Source organism: Hyaloscypha bicolor, assembly GCF_002865645.1.
Source record: "Hyaloscypha bicolor E unplaced genomic scaffold K444scaffold_56, whole genome shotgun sequence".
Lineage (NCBI taxonomy): Eukaryota > Fungi > Ascomycota > Leotiomycetes > Helotiales > Hyaloscyphaceae > Hyaloscypha > Hyaloscypha bicolor.
Genome location: NW_020194558.1, coordinates 2,529,323 through 2,548,285, shown reverse-complemented (window position 1 = coordinate 2,548,285; position 18,963 = coordinate 2,529,323). Strand labels below are relative to the sequence as shown.

General features: G+C 49.2%; 7 protein-coding genes across 7 annotated transcripts; 3 read left to right on the top strand and 4 right to left on the bottom strand.

Moving 5' to 3' along the window:
• Positions 1 to 3,069: 3,069 nt before the first annotated feature.
• Positions 3,070 to 4,374, top strand: K444DRAFT_662682 (uncharacterized protein; the record flags this gene model as incomplete). Its single annotated transcript, XM_024886731.1, has 4 exons — positions 3,070 to 3,475; positions 3,556 to 3,760; positions 3,850 to 3,950; positions 3,986 to 4,374. The coding sequence occupies 4 exons, from the start codon at positions 3,070 to 3,072 to the stop codon at positions 4,372 to 4,374; spliced, it is 1,101 nt and encodes a 366-aa protein (XP_024738571.1).
• Positions 4,375 to 4,852: 478 nt separating this feature from the next.
• K444DRAFT_375939 (BAP31 domain-containing protein) lies at positions 4,853 to 6,046 on the bottom strand. The gene is made up of 5 exons (XM_024872312.1): positions 5,964 to 6,046; positions 5,779 to 5,902; positions 5,581 to 5,672; positions 5,395 to 5,532; positions 4,853 to 5,345 (listed from the first exon to the last, which is right to left on the bottom strand). Exons 2-5 carry the CDS (start codon positions 5,797 to 5,799, stop codon positions 4,964 to 4,966), a joined length of 633 nt encoding a protein of 210 aa, XP_024738570.1. The 5' UTR covers positions 5,800 to 5,902; positions 5,964 to 6,046; the 3' UTR covers positions 4,853 to 4,963.
• Positions 6,047 to 6,207: 161 nt separating this feature from the next.
• K444DRAFT_559840 (tRNA-dihydrouridine(47) synthase [NAD(P)(+)]) lies at positions 6,208 to 8,795 on the bottom strand. Its single transcript, XM_024876878.1, has 3 exons — positions 8,468 to 8,795; positions 6,541 to 8,421; positions 6,208 to 6,491 (listed from the first exon to the last, which is right to left on the bottom strand). The coding sequence occupies exons 1-3, from the start codon at positions 8,767 to 8,769 to the stop codon at positions 6,404 to 6,406; spliced, it is 2,271 nt and encodes a 756-aa protein (XP_024738569.1). The 5' UTR covers positions 8,770 to 8,795; the 3' UTR covers positions 6,208 to 6,403.
• Positions 8,796 to 9,304: 509 nt separating this feature from the next.
• Positions 9,305 to 10,822, top strand: K444DRAFT_527004 (galactose oxidase; the record flags this gene model as incomplete). Its single annotated transcript, XM_024874599.1, has 1 exon — positions 9,305 to 10,822. The coding sequence occupies one exon, from the start codon at positions 9,305 to 9,307 to the stop codon at positions 10,820 to 10,822; it is 1,518 nt and encodes a 505-aa protein (XP_024738568.1).
• Positions 10,823 to 11,025: 203 nt separating this feature from the next.
• On the bottom strand, positions 11,026 to 12,368 carry K444DRAFT_375684 (uncharacterized protein). Its single transcript, XM_024872310.1, has 4 exons — positions 12,216 to 12,368; positions 12,006 to 12,155; positions 11,391 to 11,937; positions 11,026 to 11,333 (listed from the first exon to the last, which is right to left on the bottom strand). Exons 2-4 carry the CDS (start codon positions 12,093 to 12,095, stop codon positions 11,230 to 11,232), a joined length of 741 nt encoding a protein of 246 aa, XP_024738567.1. The 5' UTR covers positions 12,096 to 12,155; positions 12,216 to 12,368; the 3' UTR covers positions 11,026 to 11,229.
• Positions 12,369 to 12,690: 322 nt separating this feature from the next.
• Positions 12,691 to 13,770, bottom strand: K444DRAFT_611897 (uncharacterized protein). The gene has a single exon (XM_024880029.1). It carries the CDS (start codon positions 13,534 to 13,536, stop codon positions 13,069 to 13,071), a length of 468 nt encoding a protein of 155 aa, XP_024738566.1. The 5' UTR covers positions 13,537 to 13,770; the 3' UTR covers positions 12,691 to 13,068.
• Positions 13,682 to 16,213, top strand: K444DRAFT_375780 (uncharacterized protein). Its single transcript, XM_024872311.1, has 4 exons — positions 13,682 to 14,332; positions 14,461 to 15,639; positions 15,690 to 15,870; positions 15,919 to 16,213. The coding sequence occupies exons 1-4, from the start codon at positions 13,827 to 13,829 to the stop codon at positions 16,039 to 16,041; spliced, it is 1,989 nt and encodes a 662-aa protein (XP_024738565.1). The 5' UTR covers positions 13,682 to 13,826; the 3' UTR covers positions 16,042 to 16,213.
• The last annotated feature ends 2,750 nt before the right edge of the window (positions 16,214 to 18,963 follow it).

Below are 18,963 nucleotides of genomic sequence, written 5' to 3'. Positions count from 1 at the left end.
TTTTGGGTGAGCGGATTCCAACCTTCCGGCGAGCGGATCTACCATTTCAAGAGATAATTGTATAGGGCTTCATGGCAAGAATAATTCACTATTTTTACGTGTTTCTAAAGCAGTATATAATAGGAATACTATATGGTTGATATTGAACAGTCGAATGAATGTTTCCAAGGGGGTTCGCTTAATTTTTTGGGTGAGCGGATCCCATCAACACACCAAGACTTCAACAATCTATCTTCGTTCTATGAAATGATCCGGGCCTCCGAGGATATGCTATTGAGTTTCGAACCTCATCTGGATACTTCTTCACGAATATTCAGGCCTGTAAGTGATTCCGTCTCCCCTCCATCAACACGCAACTCTTCCCCTTCGCCTCTGACTTACATGAGCACTTGGTCTTGGATAATAACCGAGCTCATATTCCAGAGTTCTGCCCCTCTCTATTAAGAAATTTAATTGGGCGTCTACTCTTTTTGGGAGCATCTAAATTCTTCCTCAGCCAAGTACATCGACTCAAACCACTTCCCACATATAGGAAACTACAACCACTCGACGCAACATGGGAGTTCCCGAAGACCTCTCAGGCATCGAAGCATCCATTTTTATCGATGGGCAGCCTATTCAAAATGCCATACAGAGAATGAGGAAGTCAAATACAACGATCATGCCGTCAGACTTCGTTATTCTATCTAGACGGTGACCAATTATGTCGAGTCTCAAACCAACACGGAGCTCACTATCAAGCTGAGATTAAAAAATCCGTACATTATGGAATGCCCCAGACTATTTTTCAAGGTGAGCGTTGATGGCCGACATGTTTATTCTATGGTCTGGAAACAGAACGACTATTATCCGGCCCATGGCTTGGAGTTCGTGGTTTGGGGTCCAGAGGTCAGAACTACCAGCAGGGCCATGTTCAGGCCTATGACGTTAATCAAGATCCATACCAGCGAGTTGATACTCCTTGCTAATCTTTTCTCTCCGAGATCTACTAACATCTCCAGCCCCCGAGAATGTCCCGTTGCGCAGGTCAAGAAGGACATTGCCCGTCTCTCGAGTGTGGGAGAGATTGTCATCACAATTCATCAGCAAGAACATGGAGTCCAAATCCAGCGCACATACAATGATAAGCAACCCGGAATTGAGTCTGCCTCTAAGGTCCCTGAGAAGGTATTGAAAGGAGATGCTAAGTCACAAGGAACTGCGTAAGTAACACTGAAGACCACAGCCTTCGGAGCAATGTGTAATTTTTTTAAGAGCATTCGCTGGTCATCCCCAAAGTTTTGGGAAAGCTCGAACTGCCCCTCTTCTGCTATATTGATCTGATACTGGATACATGGATGGTGAAGATTATCCTCTTGCAATCTTCAAATTCACGTACCGAAGCAATGGTAAGACCAGCTCCAAAGTGCCCGCTAACTGCGAGGGGCTGTTCTCCTTGTGTTGAAACAATTGAGATGCAAATAAGACTGATAATTCGCCTTAACACAGGCGTTGAAAGCATTGATGTTCATCCCACGAACTCCCGAGCCCGAACCCGCTCCCCGCACTCCATGCTCTCCATTGACAGACGAACAGAGGAGGAAACTTGATGCTATTGCTAAGAGTATGTTGAAGGTAAGAATCCCTAGGCGTCACGATTATACCTTGCACAATTGCGCGAATTTTTCGATTGTTTGAATAAATGTTTCAAGGCAATACCAGGCAACCAAAAAGCTGTTCTTCCGACTTTTACATAGAGGGAATCTCGTGACGGAAATAGAGTTACAAAGAAAGAAGATGTTGACCAAAAGGGGGTCAAACTTTTCAAGCGAGACAGGAACACAGGCGTTAGTAATGAGGTGATCGACCCCACTGACGATGACCAACCAGCGAAAGCGGCGAAGAATGCCCCAGGGAGAGTTGGTCGATCCCACCATCGAGGAAGAGGATCTGATTGATCTACCAGCCATGAGCATTGAGATTTTGGATGCACCTCTTGGGCAGCTTCTTGCTTATTATGCATCTTCCTAACTATTAAGGAGAGGGCATGGACATATTGACGAGAACGTTACTCGATGAATCTCGGGATCGTGGAGTGGAGGGTAAGTGGACAAATCATGGCTGGGCATGCAATATCTGGGCATTACCGCACTTGGGCGATGGGGGGATAATAGTAATGCACATGCTGCTAGTATATATGAGGAAGGCTTTCGGGAACCTGGGTGAGAAACTAAAATATGACTGAGTGCAACTACCCATTTTATTAGATCGCCTCCTTGATGTCCCGATGAATTTCTTCTTCTCAGTACAGATTGACGCATACGTTTTCGAAGACGTTGCAGCAATGATGAGATCTTGGGAATTGTTTAAGCCCTGACCCCGCCGCGCCGTCAATGACGCTGAAGAAGCCACCAATAGATTTAGACTTCCTGCTTCAGAACAACCTCACTTGACAGTATTTCAACCGGCTGCTCGCCGAACTTCCTCCAATATCAAACATCGATCAGCAAGCAAGGTCCAGGGCTTGGTCTTTCCCAAACACTAACGAAGACCCAATAACTTACGATCATCTTCACCAACTTCATCCAAATTTGACGTCCAGTGCGAAGAGCAAAGTTCAAGCAACCCAAATTTCATCTATTGAAAAACACTCCCCTTCTTCATCGACTCTTCACTTTTGGGATACAACATACAAAGTAGTTTCGTCTCAGCAATTCCGAATCTGCCAGTGTCCTAGGCATCGTGATAGCTTCACCTCTGATCCAATCCCAGAAGCAAGTAGGTTAACGAATCGTTCATCCTCGGAGACCGCCATTGAGCTCACCTTCAGCCTCACGAACGTCATCTTGACCTTCGATTCAAAAAACCTCAAAACCTTGGCGAGCTTGCGTCAACCCCCACCTCACGACCTCTTTGACACTCAACCTCGACAACGATCATCTCGCAGGCGCACAATCTCCATTTCACCATCGCTCTACCTTGATTTTAAGCGTTAGTACCTCCATTCATCAACTCCATCGCATTCCCTCACATCCCCATCTATTCGACACCCCCTCACCATCCCATCCACAATCCACAACCCGCCTCAAGATGGCCAAATTCCCACTCCTTCCTGGACTCGCAGCAGTCATCATGATCAGTGGCGAGCCAGCACCTGAGCATGACGACACTGATGAAATAGAAGTCGATCATGAAGATCCGCACGTTGCGGAGCACCAAGCATCTCGCACCAAGAGCGTCTACATCGAAGCCAAAACAGGCGAACAATTCGGCGTCAAGTTGGAGGTCACCGGACCCCTCGGTCATGCAAATATGGTGTACACAAAGCTCATCTTTGACGTTTGGGCTGACGGTATCCGAGCCGGCGAAGCCTTCTGTGACCGTCCGTTCTTCAAGAATGGAGGAGTTACTTGGGAGTACACGGTGAAGGGAGTGACAAACGGCAAAGGAAGCAAGTGCACATTGAAGAATTTCCTGTTTGCCAAGATTGAGACAAGTACTTCCTCCTCTCCATATTCCTCTTTCTCCCTCCTCAATACCTCCAACTCTGGATGAACTGACAAGACAAAATGATAGACTCGGACAACTCACCTATGGACGCCATCAAACGTCAAGCCCAGCGCTTGCAGAAAAAAGGTACCATCGAGATCAGAGTTTATAACGGTGACTACGGCAAAAAGGGTGGTGATACACCTGGCACATCTGAAGGCTTCTTCAAGCAAGGCAGAATAAACGTTTCGGAGAAGGCCCTCAAAGGACAGGCTAAAAGCCACGGTACCAGGTATGCCACTATTCCAAGCTTTTCAAATGTACAACCGTTATTTGGGCAAATTGAGAAGAAATGCTGACGCCGAGAAATATTAGTCTTAGCGAGGCACGTAGAGCAAAGAGAGGAGCTGTCTTTCGCTGTAAGAAGAAGGACGGCGATGACTATCCGCTCGCTATCTTCAAATTCATCTACCGCAGCCAAGGTACACGAGTTTCCTCTCCCTCTCCATTTTCTCAGTCTCTCACTTGAGTACATATACTGACGCAAGGCAAACGACAGAAGCATTGAAGCAACTTCTCGTCATCCCTCGCACTCCATCCCCATCTCGAGAACCAACCCCTGAGCCAGAAGAAGAACTCATCGACGGCCTGACAGCTGCCCAGCACGCACAAATTCAGAGTCTGGTCCGGCAACTTGCGAGTGAGAACGTTAGCAACGCCAAGAAGATCAAGCAAGAGATCGTGGAGAGCAGGGGCTTGGCTGGTAGGAGTGGACATGCAAGCAAGCGAAGCAAGGGAAATAACGGAAAGGCGGAAGTTGTGGTCATTGAGGATGATAGTGATGATGAGGATGGCATTCCAGCACCAGCACCAGGCCGTCAGCAGGCAGGTTTGTTTGTCGATTGAGTGAGAGGTATGCTGAAGCCGTGAATGGGATTTAAGATGGGCATGCCTGGTGCCTGCAGGGAGGGTGGTGAAGGCGTATGGATTGCATGGATAGGCGTGGTCGTGGATTTCTTTGATTCCTTTCTCAATGTTTCGAGGGGAGGAACTGCAAATATGAATTAATGAGCAGCAGCAACATGGATGGAGATAATATGGACATGACGAACCGGGGAACCTGGAAAGCTGCATATCAGGAACATAATGGGGGAAATAATTTGCGAGAAGCGCAACTTTGTATTTTAGCAGAATGAAACTTTACTTACATATTTGCATGCCACTTGGGCGACAGCGAAAGGTGGCAACTGCCTTCAAGAGAATCGACGATCATTTCGTGTGCTATAACTACAACTCAAAACCAAAAACATCATAGACGCCTCATGAACACAGTTTTCCCTTCTCAACCTCCGACCCAATATCGTATGACTTCATCCCCAGCCTCATCTCCACACCTCCAAATCCCTCATTCCACCCCTCCTCTAGCAACTCTCCTAGCACCCTGATCTACACCCTAGAGCCTCTCCAATTATTGAGGGATGGATGAAACAAGCATCTACCTATCCTTCTTGGGGGTGCTATCCGGGTTCGTCGCGCCGTACTTATCACTTAGATCATTATACTCGCGGCTCAACCCGGCTGCCTGCTTCTTCAGGGTCTCAATATCCCTATCCTTCTCGGCCAATTGGTTCTTCAGCTTGCCAATCTCCCCAGCATTGCCCGCATTTGCCAACTTATCGGCCTGCTTTCCGCTAGCCTTTGGGTCTCCTTCGTACTTCTTGACCTTCTCTTCGAGGCGGAGCACGTCGAGGATCATGGTGTAGGTGCGATTGAGGATCAGGGAGAGGAAGAGCGTGAAGCCGCAGAGGTACATGTTACGCTGGGAGTAGAACTTCCGGGCTTGGACTTCCATGCGTTCGTGGCCGAGGACAGCGGCACTATAACTATGTTAGTGTGTTGTGGATGGAGACACAAAGGAAAACCTGCCCTTGCTGCTTGTTTGACTCGGCAAGCTCGATTTGTACACGGTAAACGCGGTTTAAGCTATCAACGAAGAGGATCAGGATAAAGATGAATGTAATCTTCATCCCATATTGGAGTTTTGCCACCAATGGACTCTCGCTTCTTTGAAATTGTTAGGTAGATTATGGAAGTCAGAGCAGGCGCACGTACATGAAGGTAAACATCTTTCGACGGATCGTGAACGGGAGGGGGATGATTAGGAGGATGAATAGTGCCATCTCTGCTACGAGCAAGAGGAAGACCTACGTGCCAACGTGTTAGCAGCGTGGTACGGCAGTGTTAAGTTCGAGGACAAGGGGTGAGTGCGAGAATGTAGCAGCATTGCGAGAGATTATGTGGTCGACTTACGAGACTGTAGTAGAGCGTCATCTTGGCGGATTGATTGGGTTCGGGTTACGGGGAAAGGTGTCGTATGGAATCGTGTCCTGTTCGAAGATGTCAGTTGATGTTGGCAGGCTGCTGTTTTCGAATCCTCGGCACATTCAATCAAAGAACCAATGTTTCACTGCCAGGATAGTACAGAGTGCACTCACGAGAGTCGAAGAAGCTGTAGAATGTTGTTCACAGCTCCAGCCAGAAGTTTGAGAAAGTGGGTTGGTGGTGGTGTTTTGTAAAGTTTGCCTGGAAGTCTTGCGCGCGGTTGGTTGAAGCTTCCTAGCTTCAACGTCATCCTTTGCAGGGTTCCTGGTTTTGTTTGAAGCACGTGATAACAAAAGTCCCCATTCACGTGAATTTTATCCGGGAATTCATAAACTGACCAAGGGCAGTTAGTGATGCACGAAATTTTCATTGAATGAATGTCGTTTTGCTACTCGATTATATTCATGGTTACTTGATAGTGTTGTAAACATCTCCACTGATGTCGAATCTACCACCGGCCATTTCACAAAAGCAGCAGAACCAGTGCGTCTGCTGCCAATAGGTCTACTGTTGTGAGGGTTTATTTCCTTCACCAAGATTATCAGAGCTTCCCTCATCCCTCTGCCTCAATTTCGTAGCTATTTGACTTGTGTTTGGGTTGGAATCTGAAGTCTTTATGAGCAGGACCAAGATACATTTCACTGGAAATTTTGTTAGCAAGAACGGTGCCTGGTCAACCCGGAAACATACCTGATCTTGATCCAATCCAAGTAATTGTCACTAGCCAACAATGTCTCTAGATCGCTTCTCCCTCGGTACGCAGGTGGCCGATCCTGCAAACTCGGTGGCAAGTGAGCCAGAATGCCGACGGGGACATATCTATGAGCAAAGCTCAACCATTCCAGAAGGAATCTTCTCGTTTGTCCTACGCCCACTTCATCAGATCCCCAAGCCTCAAGCCCATAACGGACGAACTTCTCAATATAGCCGAGGCGTTCTGAGGCAGATTTGTCAATATATTGGCCCTTCTCAATCTCTTCAAATATCCACGGCTTGATGAGTGCTCCTCGAGCGACCATGACAGAGTCAACTCCAGCGTTCTGGATATGGTCCAGATAGTCAACGTGAGAATAGCAATCGCCGTTACCAACGAAATACATTCTTCCATCTAAAGTGTTTGCTTGAGTTCGGGCATCAGGTTCGTTAATGGTGTCTGTCAAATCGTCTTTCTTCTGATTGTATGACTTGACCAAAGTTGCACACTCGGCTATGTACGACCAATCCGCATTCTTGGTGTATCTTTGTTGCCTGCTTCGACCGTGAAGAGTAATCGCAGCACACCCTGGAGCTCCAAGTCGCTGTCGTGCTTCGTACCCACCAAAAGCTAAACGTTCAATGGTCTTCTGAGCTGTAGGTTTCCCATCTCTCGTGCCCATTCTAATCTTAGCTGTAATTGGAACCTCTCCAGAGACAACATTCATGCCTCTAATCATCTTTTCCAGCTTCGAAGGAGCATCAAGCAATGCTGAACCAGCACCTTGCTGGTAAACAAGTTCAATAGGACAGCCGCAATTGATATCAATAACTCTGAGATGAGGTAACAGTCTTGGCATGACTTCTGCAGCTTTGAGGGCTTGCCAGGGCTTGCTGGCAGAAATCTGAGCACCGAACTTCAAATCTTTCGAGTTGGTATACTCTTGGACAACAGATGTTGGCGTGTATCGAGGTGCCGATATCTCACTCTCGTGAGCTTTCATCAGAGCCCATTCCGACTTCTGACCTTGTATCAGAGGAATCGACATAGCCATTTCGGAATACGTAAGCTGTGCCCCGAACTCTACGCACATTCTCCTGAACGGAAGGTTTCCTTGTGTTGTGAGGGGAGCGAGGACTGGTGTTTCTGGACCGAAATATATTCTTCTCTTCTCAGAGGGAAGGAGGGGTGGGTCAGTGAAAGTGGCTCGATTCTCCTCACGCTTCTCAGCGGTCTCTTCTTTCTTCTGATGGTAGATCTTGTCCATTTCCTTTTGGTCATTTTCTAGCCATTCAATGTATTTGTCTGACTTTTCGGTCTTCGCTCTTCGCCTTGCTAGGTCTAGCTTGTCAGCCGTACTGACGACGTTATAAACCCCTTTCCGGTTCTCATCATCGTCTTCAAGAGGCTTGGCGTCGTCCTTGTCGATCAAGACCAATTCCTTCCTACCATCTTCTCGTTCGATTTCCTTCGAATGACTTGAAACAAAGCGGCACTTCCATCCTGCATAACACGTTCCGTGAACCTCCCAGACGGGGCACCTCTTGTCAAAAGTATCCAGATCCTCCCGTTTTCCTTCCTTAAGATATTTTCGCAAATCGTGGCAACACTTGCATGTGTCACCAAAGCTACATTCCTTCGGAGAGAATTCTGGTGTGTTGGCTCGACTGTTGCAAAGTCTGATCATATCGTACCAGGATCCAAACTCTCGATTCTTGTTCTGACCTTTTTCTTTCCTCTTCTTCTTCTTGTCCCCACGGCCGCCTTTTCGGTTGTCTCCATTATTGTCCCGATCATCTGCGTGACCTCGTCCTTCTGCAGCATCATCGTCCAGGGTCGAAGTGGTAACTGCCCTCTTGTATGTGTCGATGAGGTACCTACACGACATCAGTAATATTCGTACATGGAAATTAGGAGACCAACTCGGTTTTCACAAGGGCAATTCCTTTCACCTTATCTCTTGAGTCAACCTTCTTCTCCTCCGGACCATTCCCTGCAACTGTTTCTATTGAGTCCTCCATTTTGATTCGCTTTGCTGCTGGCTCCTGTTCGTCTAGATCTTCTGCCTTCCCATTCACTCCGTTCCTTTCAATCTTCTCGGCCTTCGTCACCGAATCTTCCGGAAGGATTGGCTGTGATGGGCGTGCCTGCTCTTCTGAAAAGTGATCAATTGGTCTCTTGAGCGATTGCTCGGGTTCGGCTGAGTTTTGGACATGCCCAGACATTTCGGCTGGTAAGTGCAATGCCCAAGTAAATGTGTGCTGTTGATTGATTAAGCTTGACCCCCTCAATTTTTTTTATCGGCTTATCTTAGCGCGTCTCAGCCACTGTTTGTGCCTGTGGCTGATTCCAACCCGCTGACCTCCTTTTCTTTTGGTGCCTGGATCCTTTCCACCCCTGAAAGCTTCGACAAACACTTCCCACATCTTACACATCATATATCACAATGAGAGGGAATCTGGTAAGCTAGTATATCTTCAATTGCATCATGGCTGGCTGATGAGATAAAGTCGAACTTCTCCAATTGACTTGAAGCTGGAAATCAGCATGCAGATACAGTTTTGCAGGGGGAAAGGACGTTCCTGCGACACTTCATCCTCCGAATCAGCCACCCGTCCCCTTTTCCCAGCCTCAACACCCCTCAGCAGACAATGAGAACAAGAGACTACAGCTCCAAAGACCTCCGGCGAATACACAATGGCTGAATCCCAGAAGTCCGCAGACAAGGCAAACCGGCCAGCCATTAAAACCAGCAAGCTCATGCGCTCTCAGAAGATAATACAGCTGTCACCTTCCGACACAAGGCCACCAGATATTCCCGAAGACACGGAACCACCACGAGAATCAGCTCCCACCAGAAGCCACACGCCAGGACACTTATCCACGAAGAGTCAAGACCGGCGGAAGAAGGCATCTGAGTTGGCACTGCGTCAACGCTCTCAATCAGTGTCTCAGAAAGAATCCTCGTCATCCTCTGCCTCGAAATCGCCGAAACCACCCTCATCATCACACAGCAATGGCAGCAGCGCGTCAAGACCCGACAATCCCCTCTCTCCTCCTGTTTCGAATCACTCGGCGCCGCCGTCTGCCTCTCTATCAGTCTCTAGTGCGACCACCCCACGCCCGTTGAACCTCCGTTCCACGTCCGCAATCGCTTCCAAGCCCAGCACAGCAGGGAGCTCCTCCTCCGCTCCTCCAAAAAGCACCCCGTCAGCCCAGCGAGCTGCACGAGGACCACATATACCGTTTCCCCCCTTACCAGATCCAAAGACAGCCCCAGATGTCCAACCCGCGCCAGCAAGTGGCATGTACTGGTCTCGTGCGCCGGTCTCGGGAGCATCACACACCTCACTCCGCGCACATATCACAACCCTCGTCGGATCCAATATATATGTCTTCGGGGGTTGTGACTCAAGGTCTTGCTTCAACGAATTATACGTCTTGGACGCAGATGCGTTCTACTTCTCGTGTCCCTATGTATGCGGGGAGATACCAGTACCATTACGAGCTATGACCTGTACAGCAGTTGGCAAGAAACTCATAGTATTTGGTGGTGGAGACGGGCCAGCATATTATAACGACGTGTACGTCCTCGACACGGTCAATTTCCGGTGGAGCAAACCGAAAATAGCAGGAGACAGACAACCGAGCAAGAGGCGAGCACATACTGCCTGTGTATGGCGAAACGGGATATACGTCTTCGGAGGTGGAGATGGTGTAAGGGCGCTAAACGACGTCTGGCGCCTAGACGTAGCAGACACAAACAAAATGTCCTGGAAGCTGATCTCACCACCCTCCTCCGCCTCCTCAGACGACAAAACGAAGCCCAAAGCAAGAGGCTATCACACCGCGAACGTGGTCGGCTCGAAGCTCATCATTTTTGGTGGATCAGACGGCGGAGAATGTTTTAGAGACGTATGGGTCTTCGATCTAGAGACTTTAACCTTTTCACCCGTTAACATCCCGGTTTCGTATCCGAGGCTCAGCCATACGGCTACGATCGTGGGCAGCTATCTTTTCGTTATTGGAGGTCATGATGGGGTTGAATATAGCAATGAGGTTCTGTTACTTAATCTCGTTACTATGGTTTGGGACAAGAGGAAGATTTATGGGATGCCGCCGAAAGCAAGGGGCTATCATGGGACGGTGTTGCATGATAGTCGACTCATCGTAGTAGGAGGGTTTGACGGAGTGGAAGTTTTTGGCGATGTGCAGGTGCTGGAATTGGCTGTTCATGCTTATTATTCGCAGATCAGCCATTTCAGCATCGATGTTTGATTTTCTGAAATTTATAGGAGATTTATGTTTGTTCATACATGGTGACTGGGCGGGAAGAACGGGAGTTTCTTTCCTTTTGTTACGTTTATGATTTATGATTTCATGAGGGATGTACTCGTATGGCGTTGAAGCGTGTTATTGCAGTTTTTTGTATTCTATTAGTGATTTGACTACTTTTATCGATACAATGTTGAGTGGCGAATGTCTTCTACCTCTCTCCAAATACAGGCAAGAAACGAAAAAGGCCAGCCCTAAAAACAACGCGCCAAATGCAATGCAGCCCCCAATACCCACAGTTTTTTTTATGCATACATCACTCCCATCCTTTTCATCAAACTTCAATCTTGATCTCCCCAAGCGCTATTATGCTCTTCCATCCTCGTGCTCTGCGTTTCCGGCTCTTAAATTTACTTCTCCTCAGGAGCTGGTGCCTTCTTGGTGTCCGCAGCTTCTTGTTTCTTAACCGCAGACTTGCGAGCTGCAATCTTTCGCTCTTCAGCTGCTACCATATCTGCATCGCAGTTAATCCCCGCCTGATATCAAGCAAAAGGTAAAAGGAAGAACATACCCCTCCACAAATCCTCCCCCTCATAGGCCTCATGATGGATCTTCTTCTCAATCAAATGCTTATGCTCCGGATCATTTGGATCGAGCACCATGACCGTCTCCCACCTGCCCTTCCCCTTACTCGCATCGCCGACCTCGAACGCCGCCGTCGCCACCAGTACCGCAAGCGTCAACCCCTGGGCGTAAACCCTAGCCTGCACCAACTTCTGCGCTCTGCTCAGATACGGATTCCGTCCTACCAGTCCCAACGCAATTCCCATGGACGCCACCCATGACGCTGTAACGATAGGGTATCGGTTCTCTCTTCCCCAGTCCTTGGCCCGCTGGAAGTAGGTTTCTGAGGCGCGGATGCTCTCTTGGTCCAAAGTAGCCCGGTCTCGGTATTGTCGCTGGGGATCCCGCGCGCTTTCGTAGTTCCGCGAGGCCCGGTCGGCGGCGATGATGGAGATGAATGTGCCGGTGGAGCTGACGAGGAAGGCTTTCATGGGGAGGGTGAGGGCGCGGAAGGTGGAGAAGCGGAGGTGTGCGCCGTAGGTTGCTGCTCCACCCTGGTAAGTGTTAGTTGCTGTCTCTTGGGAAAATTGACTTTTGCTTGGGCTGGGGCAAAAGTACGTACCAAGGCTAGACCGATAAGCCCGCCTTTGATACCGCCTTTCAGAGTGGCATTGTAGTGTGCCTCTTCCTCTTCTTTCGTGAGGATCTTCATGGTTGATGTGTGGGGAAGGTGGTGACGAGCTTAGATTTTGTGGCTTTGGAGAGGGGTAATCGTTTTGTTGGCTTGCTGCTGGTCAAGGATCAAGTATGCAGCTGGATTCGAATGCCTTACTTGCGTTCGATCGATTGAGGGGTTCGTGTCCTTCTTTTGGTAATGGCGTTGTGATGCCGTCAGGGGTTGTTGTGGAAATGCTGATATACTCGGCGAAATTGACTGCAGTAAGCTTTCTCGTGGCTGTTTGAGGGTGTCGTGTGCGATTGAAGTGTGCGATCGTCAGAAATCGTGGACGAGAGGAGAATATATTGTTTTCTGCAGCTTGAGGAAGATTTCTTGATCTCCGTGAACTGGTGGTCCCCGGAGAAGTATCGATGGGAAATTTTGTCAGCTAAGCGCATGAAGAGCTGCTGCTCGCATGACATCAACAGTGTGGTGTGACGACCACACCCAATCCCGACCAACGACCACGACGGGAATATGAATGTCTAGACGCACTCTGAAAATGTCTAAAATACCTTGCTGCCTTCTGAAGGAAAGTAGGATGCCTCACATTGGTGGCATTAAGCAGTATTTCCACGAGCCGGATCAATATAACCACGCACATGCCGAGAAATCCGCCCACTTCATCCCGAGTCTTCACCGATTACTAACCAATTGTCTACTTGCTCGGTGTTGTCAGTCGCTCGACCGTATTATTTTCTTGCCCTCGAAGGATGAAATCGGACTCTTACAGTACAAGAACCTATGAAACTCATCATGACCTTACTTCTGGTTTTGAAGACATTCGCAAACTGCCGGACAATTAATTTCTTATCTTCCCTTATCAGAAATGACATCTGATACAAGCCCAGATCTCACATCCAGATCTCGAAAGCCATGCATCCATGACATGAACCCGTATGCACGTGATACCCATGTCCGGTCCTCCAGGTTTCGTCGACTAGACCCCCGCCCCAAACGTGAATAATCAGAAGCACCTCGATACCACCAGCCCATTCGTCACTGCAATAACCAAACACATCGAACAGGCGCAAAGTAAGACACGGTGCATACGGGGCTTGGGCCGGCCGGAACAAAAGGCTGGAGATGTGACTGGGAAGGCAAGGGTCCTGCTATGACTCGACCTGCCTCTTTGCATGGAGGCGGAACGGCGACGCAGAGACAAGACAAAGATGTTGGTAGAGCAACATTGCAGTTCAGACAACAAAGTAACAGACTCGAGGGTGGAGCGTGGAGCGTGCCCTAGGTGGTCCCTGGTACAGCATGGTCCCTCGGCCGATGAAGTAATTCGGATTGAGTTGGCCGGCTGTTTATTCTTGAAGAAGAAAGGTCCACCCGCAGGAACCAAGAGATCCTGAACCCAGGGCTTCAGGGCTTCAGGGCTTCGGGGCATCTCGACCACACAACGAGGATACTGGATCGTCAGTCGAACCATGACTGCCTTCTTATAATAGGCCGGTTCACCGCTGTTGACAAGGCGTCCTCGATCCTCCTTACATCACTCACCGTCTGTCCAGCATTGCCGCCGCCGCTGCTCCGGGAGCTGTCCTCAAACGCCGACATAGACAGACACACACCACCCTCGCGACCCATCGTGCTCCCAAATATATATAGTCGTGCAAAATCGCCCGAATAATTACTTCGATCTCTCTCCCACTATTCGCACCCCCCGTTGTTATTCACTGCCCTGCGCGTGCTGGGAAGACGCTTTAGCGTGCAGGCAGAATGCCCTGGGCTAGTGATTGGTTCGCGAGGCCCTCAAAAGCAGCGTCGGCTTCAGACTCGCCAAGTGGTGCAGCAAGTCACTCCGCCTACGAGGACGAGGTCGCTTTTATCAACGACGGCTCCTCCAACACATCCTCTCCCTTCTCCAACCAGCCTCCCACTCCCGACGATAACGATATCGACCACGCGAGTGTTACGATGCCGATGACCTCACCTATCGACATCGCCACGCCTACACGAAACGCATCTTCGTCACCGTCGTCCCAAGGCAAGAAGCCCGTCTATCACGACATCGACTCGCGCAGCTCCGCCATGATGAGCGGCACCGCCTTCGACTCGAGCATGGGGAGAGGCAGACAGGATTCCTTTGGAGGGGCCAAGCCCATTTCCATGAATAATCCTAATAGACACAATGATGGTCGGCCGCGGCGAGAGAGTCTAGCTGGAAGCCTTGTTCAAGGCATGAGCTGGGGAGGCGTTTCTGTTGGAAGTTGGATTCGAGACGAGTAAGTCTTCCACTGTATTTTACGATAGTGAATTGTGCCTTGACAATATCTCGAGTCTCGACACTGTTGTCGAGCTCTTGCCTCGCGCCACCGCTCTTTCTGTCAGAGGCGAGCTGACCTCACTCTAGCATTATCATGGCCGGTACATCACCATTCCCATATCAATCACCCTCATATCACTCATCCTCATATCTACCGAAGCTTGAGGCGAATTTCATGAGAGATTTTGCCTGCTGCGGCGAGACGTTACCAACCCTCCACGATCTGTTACAACACTATGAAGAGGCACATGCACAGCAGACGCCCCAGTCACTGCGGACTGCTTCTGCAGCAGCTCGGGCGAGAGAAAATTCCACCCCAAATAGCAAAGCAGCTATCGCGGCTCAAGCGGCTACGGCAGTTCAGCAGCAAGCTCAGCAACAGCAGAACCAGCAATCACAAGCATCACGGCCACAAGGCTTACAGATGCCACAAGGAGGCGCACCGGTTGGGGGAATACAACTTATGCGACAGCAACAGCAATCACAGCCATCGACTCCAGTTCCAAAGCATGTTCAACCAGTTTCTGAGGATATGGATAGTGTAGAGGATATGGAGATGGACGACGCAATAGGACCTTTGGATCAAGCACCAGAGACACCAGTACAAACCCATCAACAACCAGTCCAACCTGTTCAGCAATCAATGTTTGGCCAGCAACAACGACCAAATCTGAATCTCAACTCGAATATTGCCGGCTTACAACATTCCGGCCTCCGAACATCGCAACCGACCACTCCGGCAACTGCAGGTTTTGGCTTCCAGAACAATCCTACAGTTTCATCTGTAAACACCCCTACCCTCAGCGCCCAACCAATACAACAGCAACAGGCACAATACCTTTCGCCTGATACCTCGGTTCCAGGGACCCCGGCTGGCGAGATGGAAGATGACTTCTCAAACATGCCGATGAACATGGGGATGGGACAGAACATGAATATGGCAAATATGAACTTCCCGTTTGGGATGGGCTCTGACAGTTTATCTTTGGATCTTTGCATTGACGAACCAGCGAAGCGATTGTACAGCCCGAATGGGTACAACAACCAAAGATTGCAGCAACAATTCGCACAATTTGGTTTGGGACAAGGCCAATTCAACAATAATAGTGATTTGATGCTGGCATACCGACAACAACAGTTAATGTCTATGGGTGCAATGGGCAATCCACAAGCAGCAGCAGCAATGATGATTGGAGAGGAGCATAAGCCATTTAAGTGTCCAGTTATTGGATGCGAGAAGGCTTACAAGAACCAAAACGGTCTCAAGTAAGCATTTCAAATCCTAAAATTGACAGAAAAGTGCTAACTGGACCCAGATATCACAAGACTCACGGTCATCAAACCCAACAATTACATGACAACGCCGATGGTACGTTCTCGATTGTGAACCCAGAAACCTCCACTCCCTACCCAGGAACTCTTGGCATGGAAAAGGAGAAGCCTTACAAATGCGATATCTGTGGCAAGAGATACAAGAATTTGAACGGATTGAAATATGTAAGTTGCTTTCTAGATTGCCGCGGAACCTCGGCTGACACTTCCAAGCATCGACAACATTCACCTCCTTGCAACCCTGATCTGAAGCTGAACAGTCACATGGCTGCTGTTGGCTTAGGATTAGGAGTCAATGCTGGATTACCCGGCATCGGCGAGGAAGGTATGATGTGAAAGCAGATTACCATTCCACCCCACAACAAAATCGACGAGTTCACGGCTCCCCAGCATTCTTCATCCTGAGGTCTTTCACATAAAACGGCGTACATTTCTCAACGAAAATCACTTGCATTGGGCGGAGTTAATTCATCATCACGAGCTAAGACTATACCCCCGGATAGATTGAATTGGGCGAAAGAAGAGACCTTTTGGGACGGGATAGAGTTTTTGTGCTTTTACAAACGTATCTTCTTGGGCAAGAAAAATTGGACGACGCCCTTCGAATCACTGGCAGTACACGACATCGGCAATAGCTCGAGGGCATCGAATCCAAGCCCCTGGTTCAGTTCACGAGAAAGATGAACGTTCTACCCTTCTGGTCACATATTTGTTTCGCCGACGGTATTCGCTCTTTGTTCGTTCAAAAGATCAGATCAAAAGTTTCCTTGGTTTCTCATTACTTTTCATGTTCATTTTGCTTTGGAGGGGAGGAGTTAATTGGGCGATTGAACGGGAGGTGGTGTTTATAGATCGTCTCTTCCAGCGCGGATTATCTTTTGTACCCTGTATGAGATGCGTGCATTTTGTTAAGCTTGCTTTGGACACAGGGCAAGATGAGCCCAAGGGGGGGTCTGCAGTACATTGCTCGCCAGAATAGGGGCAGTGGAAAGGCAGGAAGAGTGAGTGAAGGAGAGAAATCTTGTTGTGGACTTTATTCCACGTGTGTGGCGTCTAATAGATGGACGAATGCAGTCTATGTTTGATCTATCCTCTCCCCCTATTCTTCTCACACATATCAAGAAAGTACATAACATGTGAATCGAGAGATTGTCAGTTTGAAGCAGCACCCCCAATAATCCCCGAAACTTGCCTCAACATGTTCGCAGATGCCACTTGTCGAAGCGAGGCGAGACCATATGCAAGGAACTGACTCGTATCCACAACCGCGTCAGGCTTGGTGCCACCTACCTTTTGGGAACTCCCGTCCAGGTCCATCTCTCTACCTTCTGCAAGCCCCTGGCGATCGGATCTTCATCATCTCGATTTTCAGGTTCTCAACATTTGAAGATCGGGGTAATACGGGATTTGCCAGGTTGGGTTTGGAGTTTCGGGTTGTGCATGTGCATGTGCATGTGATGTGAGCATGGGGATGGCTGGCTGGACGGATGGATGGATTGGTAAACGGATGAGGTTCGGGACAGGGCAAAGGCGGCCATGGGGATCTAAAGTGCTGAGGGATTGGTGCTTGAGCGCGGCGGAAGGGAACGAGTCATATGCAAGTGTATCCAACAACGGTCGGCTAAGCTCCCCCCCACTTTGAGCGGGTTAGTGATGGAACGGAGGAGGAAGGTTGAATGTTCTTAATTTTGAAACGATATCCTGGACTGAGTTTGAGTGTTCCTGATTGATGGGTCCGGGATCCGGTTTTGGAGGCCTGCGTCTGCGAACAGGGCTGCATGTTCGAGTCTCGGAGTGGAGGGGCAGCCGAAATTCCGAGTGAGCTTCCGAACCCAAGTTCCGACGTCTTGGAGCCGTGACGCGCAGCCGCGAAAGCCGCTTTACAGTATTAGGAAGTTGGACCGCCAACTGCCGTTAGGAATAGGATGCCGAACCAGCGGAACGGTGTTTTGGTTGATGTCGGTCTAGAAAGCAAGCCAAGCTGAGATGTAGTTTGATGTGAGCGGCATCGATGTTTGGCAGCCAAGAGCTTCAGAATTAGTGGCAGCCGAGATGAAGATGTGGCGCAGGTCCCTGCAGCAGGAAGGACCAATGACGGGAAGGCGTAACTGCCCTGTGGCGACTCCACTTGCATTTCAGCCATCTCTTGGACGTATGTTTTCTTTTTGCTGGAGAAAATCACGCAGATCTAAATCAAAAGCATTAATACAGATCTGATATCCCACCTGAGATCTATCATTGCTTTTGGAAGGGCGAGTGGAGGGGCAACTGAAAGGAAGAGAAAGGATTATGAAGGAAACGGCCTCTTCCGATTCCTGCTGTCATACAAACCTGCCTTCGTCCTCCCCTGCCTCGCTGTTAGCCCCCACCAGCTCATGCTAATTGTCGGTTCCAAGTTCAGCATGAAGTTAAAGGGACATGACTTTTAGCTGCCTTGGAATGTTCTTGGGAAAGGCTAGGGGCTTCTAGTGTGTCAAGTGCCGGGTCGGAAATGGCCGAGGGACATGGAAGGAGGGGCATGGGAGGAGAGATTCTGGACGCTAGAGTGTCTGCTTTGGGGATGGGAGGCGTGGCGGCGACGACGACGTGCCATTTATAAATCGTGGACCGGCTAAGGGGGGGGTTGGGTAGGCGGATGAGGACGTGGGAGACGTGGGTGTGTGGTGGCGAGAGGGCCGAGGCTGTGGGCGGAAAGGGGAAGTAGTGGAGGCTACGGCCTTATAGAAGTGGGGTTGGATATTAGGGACGGCGAGGTGAGTGTTCAAGCGGCAAGACATGATGGGAGAGATGAGATGGGTAAGCGGTTCATGCAGAGATGAGCGAGGAAGGAGCTGGAAGGAAAGGGGTTCGGATGAGGCGTTCTGGTGGCGAAGTTGATGATGAGGCTGAGTGGAGGTAGGTGCTTTGTTTTGTTGTTGTACTTGAGACGAGATTGAGTTCGTATGCGTGGTGTCTGGGCGGGAATATCCCAGATATAGGCGTGGACTCTCTGAGTGGACATGAGATGTGATGGGATGAAGTGGGGCAGGGATGAGGTTGTTTGGAAAGTTGACGGGCAACCCTTTATAAGGTTTACCCGATACTTGGAGATGAACTGGGCTTGACGGCCTTGTCTTGGTTCCCCTGAGTTATGGGACAAAAGGACCTAGCATTTTCGCCTGTTGCCTTTTGATTTAAGGTAGATATTATCACGTGGTATAGTGACACGTGATATTTCCTCTGTTATTGTTTTGGGAAATGTTTTGCATTCAGGTGCCT